Below are 10653 nucleotides of genomic sequence, written 5' to 3'. Positions count from 1 at the left end.
AAAGAAAGAAAGAAAGAAAGAAAGAAAGAAAGAAAGAAAGAAAGAAAATGCTAATGCTAAATGCAAAAAAGCTACTAAACTTTCAAGGGCCAGATCAGTACTTCTTCATGAGTGAATTAAAAATACTGCAGATATTGAATCTAATGATCACAATTCAGTTGTGGTTAGGCAAAAAATTGTAGAAGATTAAAAACCTCATAATGTCCATTACTGTGACTGTGAAAGATCAGGTCATTCCTTAAAACAGTTCCTAAGGATAAATTCTCTCTCTCTGTTTTTGTTTTTGTTTGGTTTTTGAGACAGGGTTTCTCTGTCTCTGTGTAACCTTGACTGTCCTGAAACTCACTATGTAGACGTGGCTAACCTTGAACTCAGAGATTCACCTGTCTCTGCCTTCCATGGACTGGGTTTAAAGGTGTGTGCCACCACTGCCTGGCATAAATTCTTCTCTAGTAATAATCCAGGGAGAAAGTTTTCTATGAAATGTAGGAGATGCAGAAGGAACTGACATAGTGCTCAAGAATAAAGGTCATCCAAAGAGATTTGAGGCAATCCCTTAATGTCAGAAAACTGACTAAGGGGTTTTGCTTAAGGCCTGACCAAAAACAAACAAACAAACAAACAAACAAACCCCATGAGCTATTCCTTTCCTGTTAGCCAAGTAAAAAAAACTGTTCTGGAAAGCAACTAGAAAAACTAAAGCCTGATAGGACAAACAGAGCTGCTCAAAACTTAAATAAACCACTTAACACCGATAGAGCAGCTCCTACGCATAAAACAGATTGTAGAGATACCAAAAAACAGACATTTTGGCAAACTACTGTAAATTATAAGAAACCAAAGTCAAAATTACAGTTAGATGTAACTGATATTGAAGGCTTAGTGGACACAGGATCAGATGTAGCAATTTCACAAGATTCCTGGGATCTAGCTTGGCTACTTCCAAGGGTACCTATATAGCTCCTAGGAATTGGGACACTGTCCAAGGTAAAACAAAGTCTAAAATGGACCTAAATACATAGGACTAGAAAGTCAAATAAAAAAAAATGAAGGCCATATGGAAAGGAGATCTATTCCAACAGTGGGAAGTACAAATTAACATTCCTCCAATCTCAGAGACAAGCTGTAAAAGAGAAGTTCCAAATACATACATACACAACGTTACCAAACACAGTTACAGATTGTCCAGGCTGACCATAAGCAGGATACAGTAGAGGCTGGCTCTTCAACTTTATATTGGAAAGCCACTGCTGGTAGAACACCAACTGCCCTACCAATAAGTGGCTAACTGACAAGCCTGTATGGGTAGAGCAATGGCCTATGATTTAAAAAAAAAAAAAAAAAATTCTAGGCAAAAGCAGCTGGAGACTCAGTATATAGAAGAGTCCACCAGCCCCTGGAATTCTCCCATATTTGTCATTAAAATGAAATCCGAAAAATGGAGGATGTTAACAGATCTGAGAGCAATCAATAAAGTCATTCAGCCTATGGGTTCCTTATAACCTGAAATCCCCTTAACTTTTTTATTACCTCAGGCATAGCTTATTATATTAATTGATTTAATAGATTGTGGTTTCACCATCACTTTGCATGAGCAAGATAGAGAAAAAAAAATCGCTTTAACAATGCCTACTTATAATAACTCTCAAACTGTTAAAAGGTGACATTGGAGGGTCTTGACACAAGGAATGTTAAAACAGTCCTACCTTGTGCCAATATTTTATACAACAGCCATTAGAAATAACTCAAAATTTCCTCAATCTATAATTTATCATTATATAGCTGATATCTTCAGATACAAATAACTTAGAAAAAATATTTGATGAAGAGAATTTAGCCTTGTTGGAGATTACAAATTGCTTCTAAAAGAAAAAATACAAAAGGGCCACAAACTGCGCCTGCTGCGTGCCCAAGGACAAGGCCATTAAGAAGCTCCTTATTCAGAACATTGCAGAAGCCACTGAAGCAAGTGTCATTGGTGCTTATGTACTTCAAACTCTATATCAAGCTGTATTACTTCGTGAGCTGTGTCATTCAAAGCAAGATAGTCAGGAATCAATCTCGTGAAGCCCACCATGATTCATACTGACTGGTGCTGCATCATAACCTCCATCAAAACCCATGTAAAGACAAAAGGCTGTGGTGGACAGAAGAACAGAAGGAGGACAAAAGAAAAAACATTTTGAACAAATGAAATGGAAACTATACTTAAAACAAAAAGAAGAGATTCCATTAATTATCTAGGATAAGATAGGTCTACAAAAAAAAATTCAGAAATGTGGTAGAAGCTTCAGGTTTCACAAGAAACACCAGACTAATAGCAAAGGTTTGAAGAAAGATATTTTTTTTCTATCACTTGGCAACAAGCCAAGGAAATTATTAAAAAAAAAAAAAAAGTCCTACTTGTTCTTTGTATACTCAAGCTCCATTACCTGCAGGAAGTAACCCAAAGAAATGAAATTTAGCAAATGGATGTGGTTCATTTTGCAGAGTCTGGAAAATTAAAGTGTTTGCACTACACTGTAGATACATATTCAGAATTTCAATGGGCAACTGCTCTAAGTTTTAAAAGGCTGATTGTGTAATTACACATTTATTAAGAGTTATGGTTAGTATGAAGACACCTGTACAAACTGAGGCTGGCGATGCTCCAGCACATGTCTCTAGTAAAGTGAAACAGATTTTGCATGTTACAATAAAAAGCATATTACAGGTGTACCATACAATCCTACAGTATAAGGAGTTGTAGAAAGAGCTAATCACACTTTAAAAGAGAAGCTTAATAAACACAAAGGTGTAAAAAGATCCCCACGGGTAGATCACTTAGTGATTTATTAACATTAGTTTTTAAATGCTAACTAGCAAAAACCAACAGCTGCTGACAGACATTGGATTAAACTGCTAAGTAAGCTAACCCATTTATTTTAAGGATGTCTTAACTTCAGAATGGAGGTCAGGAAGTGTGTTGTGTTGGGGGAGAGATTTTGCCTTACAGAAGAAAAACTATGGATTCCTTCAAAATTAATAAAGATTAGATTTGATCAGAAAAGACCTCCTGAAAATCCTGGCTGCAGAAACAAAGGAAGAAAGCAAGAAGAACAAAACAGGTAAAATAGTTAATCCCTATTATGGGAACAGCTTTGAGACTGGTTGAGTCATGTCTTTGTGTAGCCAATAAATCTTTTCGGCTACAGAGTTCACAGGACTTATATGCCACCAATTCATATGGCATGGATGGGAATTTATATTACAGTTTGGTTATACAGTCAAAACTGACTTATAAAGACAGACAGATGCCTTTTCTGCTTAAACATAGAGCAGAGAATCTTTAGCTGATTTGTGCACAATGCAAATTCCATACATGTGTTGGTACAAATAAGTAAACCTTTAAAAGTTTATAGGTTTACAGAGCAAAATGACCAGACACTAAAGAAGACAAGAAAAGTAGCCCAAGTGAACTAACCTCACAGACTGTTTCAATAGCTGTTTCCTTGAAAATCTGCATCCAGAACAACTTCAAAATGGCTGGCTGAGATGGTCCACCCTCAGACTGTTCTAGCCTGCACTTTCCCATCACACAGAGACTGGACAACAAATTATAAAGTTAGCTCTCCTAGGACTTGGGCCATTTTACCAATTTTTTAGGGCCCCCAAATACAACGTCACCCCCCAAGACAACAGGAAGCAATTTGAATAGAACACCCCATTCCCAAAAAGTAGGACGGGTGGTTTTTGGTTGTTTGGTGGGTGATGGATGTTTGTTGTCATCTAAGGGGGTTGGTTACAAGTTATTAATGGACTTGGTCAAGGAGGAAACAAAGTAAAGGAGGTTAGATTTAGGGATTTCTTTACTCTATCCTTTCTCTATTTAATGTTAGGGGAAAAGGGTGGAGGAAGGGATAAATATAAAAAGGGGGGAATATAGGAATAACAGGATAAAAGGGTAGATTGAATCTACTTTTAGACTAGAAAGCAACTACTTGTCTCATATATTTTACATTGGTATGGATTTTTGTATAGCAATACAAACTTAAGATACAACATACTGTATATATGTTTCAACTCTTGTTTTAGGTATTGTACCTACTCAACTCATTTAAAAATGCATGAGACATTCTAGTCCTTTTGAAAGTTACTATTACAAACTGTTTAGGATAATTTTTAAAAATGCAAGTTAATAGTCAATCCAACTTATGGTCATGTTAGGTACTAATATGAATTAACAGGAAAAAAATAGTTAATAATAGAAAAAAGCTTGGTTGAACAGATAGTAAATATCATTTGCATAGTCAAATAAACTATAGATAAATAGATAGTCTTCAAAAACCTCAGAGATCTACAGAATAGGTCATTAAAGATGTTTTATAGGGGCTGGAGAAATGGCTCAGTGGTTAAGCACACTGGCTACTCTTCCAGAAGTCCTAGTTCAATTCCAAGCAACCACATGATGGCTCACAACCATCTATAATGAGATCTGGTGCCCTCTTCTGGTGTGTACATATACATGCAGGCAGAGTACTGTATAAATAATAAAGCAATGAATCTTAAAAAAAAAAATGCCAAAGATGTTTTATTAATAAAAGGCTTTTCATGACAATGAGACATGTCTGTTCCAGGCAGCAACCCCATTCTACTTTAAAGATGATGATGGGCATCAAAGAACTTCCATATGGAGTTTTCTTCAAATGTGGCAAGCTGTCACTGGGCAAAAATTTGTCCTTGCCTTGACTGCTGACAGTATACTGTCTAAACTGGACAAGTGGGATGCAGGGAAGTCACCTGCCAAACTTTGCCAAGACAAGGTAGGCAAGTCCTTCATAATACCTGCTTCACAGAAAAATCTGCCAGATATTCTAGGGCAGTAGGCCAAGATGGATGCTCCAATATTACAGGTTACTCTTCAGATAGCCAGCAACCTCTGTCATTTCTATAGTTTTGGAAGCTGCTTGCTCTGAACTTCTTGTTTCCTCAGGTAATATTTGTTCTTCTCAGGTCTCTTATCCTTCTCAGGTCTCTTATGGGGTTGAAGACTAGATAGTTATAGTTTCACAATTAAGCTTAAGTTACTTAGGAGTTAAGAAAATAATTTAAGGTCTAAAAAGATAATTATAGGTTGATAAATGCAAGTTATGATAGAAAGTGATTTATTTATGCACAGAACTTTGGATTCACCAAGACAGGATAGATGGCAGAGTCCTTTTTCCAAGGTTATCAAATACAAATAGACTGGACATTGTAAATTCTTACCTGATAGTTCTCATAATTGTTCTTATTGTATATTGAGTCAGAGAAAGAGCCTTTTATTGGGCTAAAGGGGAGAGATGTTGGATGATGTTATTCTGTACCACGTAAAGATATAAAGATTGTCTCTATATTATTCAAATGCTGATTTCTGTTTGGGCAGAGAGGCAGGGATCTGATTACAGGCCAGACAATGGTACTGTCATTTTTATGAAGCACCTTCTTAGTATTTTGTAAACACTGTTCACCATCATCTTCTGATTGGCTAAATAGCTGAATGACCTATAACAAAGACGGGAGGGAGGGGACAGGACTCTCTGGCTGAAAGAGAGGATTTCAGATGGGATCTGAAAAGGCAGTAGTCAGTCACCAACCGACAAGAGAGGAAAGCAAGGACTAAGAGACTAAGATTGAAAGGTGGCAGGACACAGGCCAGGCCAATATTGCTGGATTCGAATAACTCAGAATCTGCCCAGCTATAGTGCCTAAGCTAATAATAAATATAATAAGTTATTAATTGGGAGCTGCGGTGGGCATAGAAAGGCAGGACTGTTACAACAGATTGCATAAATTCTATTGTAACAGTGCCATGTTCTACACAGTCCTTATTCTACACTGATTCATCAAACCAGCCACAGAAAAGTTTAAAAACATTTCCAGTTGCAAGTATTTATCTGTGGGTGAAGGGATCAAGACAGATACTTCGTGGCCTTACTTTTGTATTTGACTTGGGGGAGTGTTTGCTAGGTGTTGAGAGAATTTGAGGGGAAATGTGGTGCCCTGGGTTCCACCCATAACACTGCCAGAACCCCCGAAAGAGATGAAGAATTAATCCCAAATTTCTCAATTACCCACTCAAGAGTATTCTTTAAATCTGACTAATGGCCAAGGCTACACAGAAAAACCCTGCCTCAAAAACAAACAAAAAACCCCTCATGTACAGATTTCCTTTACAAAAACAAGTCTTGGGCGGGGATGCATATGGCTCAGTGGTAGAACACCGACGTTCAATCCCAGCACTGAAGGGAAAGACAGAAGAATCCCCTCAGCCTCAAACAGCTATCTATGACCACTTGTTTGAGAAATATCGACTAACTAGCTAAGTGGTCCGGGACAGTAGGGTACGCTGGAGAGGCTGACATAGGAGGAACATGAGAAACACTAAGTAATCTTGTCTTATCAATTATGAGTTCTCATTACAAATGGAAGAAAATATAATTTCTCTGGACCAAAGTGAAAAAAAACTAAACAAACAATATACTATTACCACACAACTTTAAATCCTTAACTTAGCTATAGATTCCTTATGTTCTATAGATGAGGGTTCCCAGAATCAGAAATTATATAGCACCCAGTCAAATTTGAATTTCGGGTAAATTGCAAATAAGTTTTTTAGCATATCTTAAATATTACATAGTTATTTACCTGAAATCCATATTTAACTTTTTCACATCTTCCTCGTAACCACAATAGTCCTGAGCATGAGAAACTCACATACTGCTGGGCATGGTAACACAAACACTTTAAATCCAGCACTGGTGAGGCAAAGGCAGGTAGATCTCTGAGTTCAAGGCCAGCCTGGTCTACATAGAAAGTTCCAAGATAGCCAGAGCCACACAGAGACCCTGTCTTAACAAAAACCAAACCAAAAACAAAATCAACCAACCAAACAAACAAACAAAAAATTCACATGACATTAAAACATTCAAAGTTAACTAATAACTAGGATTGTTTATTTATCACTAGCCTGGACTATCTGAATAACTATTACATCTGTGGTTCTTAACCTGTAGTTCGTGACCCCTTTAGTAGGTCAAATGACCCTTTCACAGGGTCACATATCAGATATTTATATTACAAGTCATAACAGTAGCAAAATTACAGTTATGAAGTAGCAACACAAATAATTTTATGGTTGGGGGTCACCACAACATGAAGAACTGTATTAAAGGGTTGCAACACTAGGAAGGTTGAGAACCACTGTATTGCATCGTAACAGGAAAAAGTAAACCACAGGCCCAACTCTGCTAATGCACAGCCGGCAAGGAAAGTATGGTTTCTACATGTTCAAATGGTTGCAAAAATTAAAACAGATGTTCCATGAAATGTTACAATCATTGGCCACTCAAATTTCAGTGCTATAAATAAGTTCTTATTAGAACACAGTCACCTCATTTGTTCATGGTCTACACTTGTTCTCTCCTCACAAGAGCTCAAGAGTTGTTAAAGAGACCATAGGGTTCCAAAACTTTTTAAAAAGAAAGTACTATCTTTTATTATCTGGTCATTTTCAGAAAATGTCTGCTTTCCTCCAAGAATTATAGTCCTTGGTTACCTTCAAGAGATACAAGAAGTTCCTATTGCTGATGACACATCATGCACTTCAGAAACTGGGAGGAGGCCCTTGAGCTGGAACAGACCTGAATCTACCCTCCCTGAGGACTAGCTTTTATGGTATCAGAAGGCACCATACAACCTTCCAAAGGAAGGAGGCAACCAACAATCTTACCCAGACATAACACTTATGAACCACATCAACGACCAGCATGATTCAATATCTCTAAGGTGCAGTACATACATACCTTTGCAGTAACCACTAGTTTCTAACTGGACTTAAGATCTGCTCAATAAGTGGAAAACTATGGTTGGCATCGGATACCTGACAAAATTTGTAGTGCTAATAAAGTCATGGACCTTAAAGAACCTACAATCACCACTTTACTAAAACAGCATAATCCCTAACAACAATCTAAACACTTATCCTTATACTCACAGATAAGTGTAGTCCTCACCCATCTCTTTGCAACAGATTGAAACCATTACAGAAAACCCACAACCAATCAAAATGAAGAGTTCTGGCCCAGTCCCAACGGATACCTCTACAAAACACTCCCACACCCAAGTCTCAGGGAATACTGTGGAAGAGGGGGCAGAAACTGTAGAAGCCATAAGATCATGATGTTTGCTGCGAGATTTGTCAGAAGCTCTGTCCATAAAATCTCACAAAAATGACTGCCTAAACACGAATGGAACAAAAATGACACCAATAGATAGGCCAAATTGGACAGGTGAAAGCCCAGAAGGCCTCAACCCTACAAAAAGAACTATAAGCAACTAAGGAATTGCTGAGTGAGAGTCTTCCCCAAAGAAGAACAAACCAATCATTATCCAAAACAAATGGTCAGCCCTGAAATCATACATATAAATAGCATTATACAGACGGAGCAAGTTACATTTAGGGATATATATGTATACATACATAAATATAAACATGTAAAAATGATTAATAAAAAAAGACCATGAATTTGAAACACAGAAAGAAGAGGTGTATGAGGGGAGGGTTGGAGGGAGAAAAAGAAAGGGAGAAATTGTGTAATTATATTATAATCTCCAAAAGAAAAAAAAAACTGCAAATATGTTTGCTAACCTTAGCTCTACAGAATAATTTTTGTTTTTAGACTAATTTTCTTAGACCAAACAAACATGTCTTACAAAAGTAAATTCTTGTTCTTCAATTTTAAAACTGACATTACTTTTAAGTATTCCAGATCCATAATTGTGATAAGGATAATAGAAAAGCATATAATTATATAAAACACAATGCCAACTATTGACCTTGTATAGAATTTCTATCCTCATGCCAAACATGAAATAAGTATTAAGGCAATTGCTATTAAATGGCTAGCAATCTAAAGCTGGGTGTAATGGCATAGCTCTGAAATCCCAGCACTTAGGAGGTTGGAGGCAGAAAGATCAAGAATTCAGGCCCAGCCTTGACTATATGACCCTACCTAAAAACAACAACAAAGAATTAATATCAATTGAAGAAATATGACTACAGCAGTTCCTAGAAATACTGTCCAAGTTTCTTATCCTTATAATAATCTTGCCTTATACATAAACTATGATATTCCTAGTTACTCTATAAAACAACAGTAAAGAAGCACCCCTGAACTCATAACTGTAGTAGACACTAGGAGTCTCACAACCACTTACGTTATTAAGCAGTTGGCTGCAATACCAAAGGCTGTCTTTGAAAACAAACAAACACCTATGCTGAATATATTCCTATCAGTAATCTCTACCAGCAACACTGCAGAGATAAAAAGCACAGTGAATTCATTCCACTTAATTTACTAATGGAATCACCTCTCAGAATCAGTTTTTATTAATGGAATCTAAGATTGCTGACGTCAAACCAAATCCAAATTCTCATCCAGCTATCGTTGTTTTGTAATGACAACCACAAAAAGCCCACTTTTACTTAATGAGTTTAAACCAATAACATCACTAAAAAAACCTATTCCCCAACTGATCGGCAAATTAATTATGCCCTATAAAAACAACTATATCATAAAGAATTTCCAGTCAGAGTTTAGTGGCATTGAAAGGTAATTCATAAAACAAAAGACACTCGAAGAGAGACTTTGCTCCTATGGACTCTCCGGCCTGTACATTTCTGATCGCTTATGTTTAGGCTTGTCACTTCCCTATTAAGGCTAGTTCCGTGGATTAGAAGAACCTACGCTGAGAACTAAACACGCAACTTCGAGGAAGTGCAAACAAACCCTGCACCTAACGTGCCTGTTCACATTCTCCATTTTCCACTGGGATGGAAAACAACAACAACAAAAAAAAAAAACCCACATCTGATAAGTATGAACAGTGACAGTCACGACAACCCGTGAGGCCGGCCGGCAGGACTTGGTTCCTTTCCTTTTAGATTACAAGCCCGATTTCTCAACTCCATCCCGACCCAGGGCGCTCCTCAAGTCTGGAAGCCCGACTCTCAGCAAGGGGTAGGCACCCAGTTTTGGCCAGGAGACTCCTGACATTGGCAGGGCTGGGCGCTTTAGGTCCTCTGGACTGAGAACAGCTGTGCCAGGATCCGCCCGAGACAGAGAGAGCCAAGTAAAGGGCCCGCGGAGTGCAGGAGCTGGAGGGGGGCGGGAGCCGCCTGGGTCACCAGCTCCCCGGCTTGGCCTCGGGATTGGGGGCCGAGCCTTCAGCGGTCCTCGCTTGGCCACAGGCGCGGGCCAGAGGAGGAGGCCGAAAGCCCCAGCGGCCATGGCAGGGGGCCCGGCACCTACGTGGTCGGCGTTGCTGTTGGCGCTGTGGAAACACACAGCGCTGAAAGTGTAGCCCGAAATGGAAGCCGCCATGATGGAAATCTCCACCTCCCCCATCATGCCCCGCGGAGGGCGCACTGTCTTCCGGACGCCCCGCCACTGGGCATCCTGGGAAATGGAGTCTTCCTAGCTGCCTCCGGTGAGGACAGGGAAGTTAAGGATTCCAGATCAAAGAGACCCAAGCACCTTCTGTTCCATGTGTCTCTACAGCCTTGTTATAATTCAGTTTGTCCATTCTGCAAATGAAGCTGAAGGATGAAAGGCTGGAGATGATTCAAGCAAT

At 38.6% G+C, this 10653-nt stretch overlaps 1 protein-coding gene across 1 annotated transcript in view; it reads right to left on the bottom strand.

Annotated features, from left to right (window-relative positions):
• Abraxas2 (abraxas 2, BRISC complex subunit) overlaps positions 1-10430 on the bottom strand; it is a 42271-nt gene extending 31841 nt beyond the window's left edge. Inside the window, exon 1 of the mRNA XM_055608954.1 lies at positions 10332-10430. Within this exon, the coding sequence (XP_055464929.1) occupies positions 10332-10430 (99 nt within the window). The remainder of the gene's footprint in view (positions 1-10331) is intronic.
• Positions 10431-10653: the final 223 nt, after the last annotated feature.

The sequence above is a fragment of the Psammomys obesus genome, unplaced genomic scaffold, assembly GCF_907164565.1.
Source record: "Psammomys obesus unplaced genomic scaffold, mPsaObe1.curated_primary_1811, whole genome shotgun sequence".
Taxonomy (NCBI): domain Eukaryota; kingdom Metazoa; phylum Chordata; class Mammalia; order Rodentia; family Muridae; genus Psammomys; species Psammomys obesus.
The sequence above is the reverse complement of the archived record's forward strand: the minus strand, read 5'-3'. Positions and strand labels throughout refer to the sequence as shown.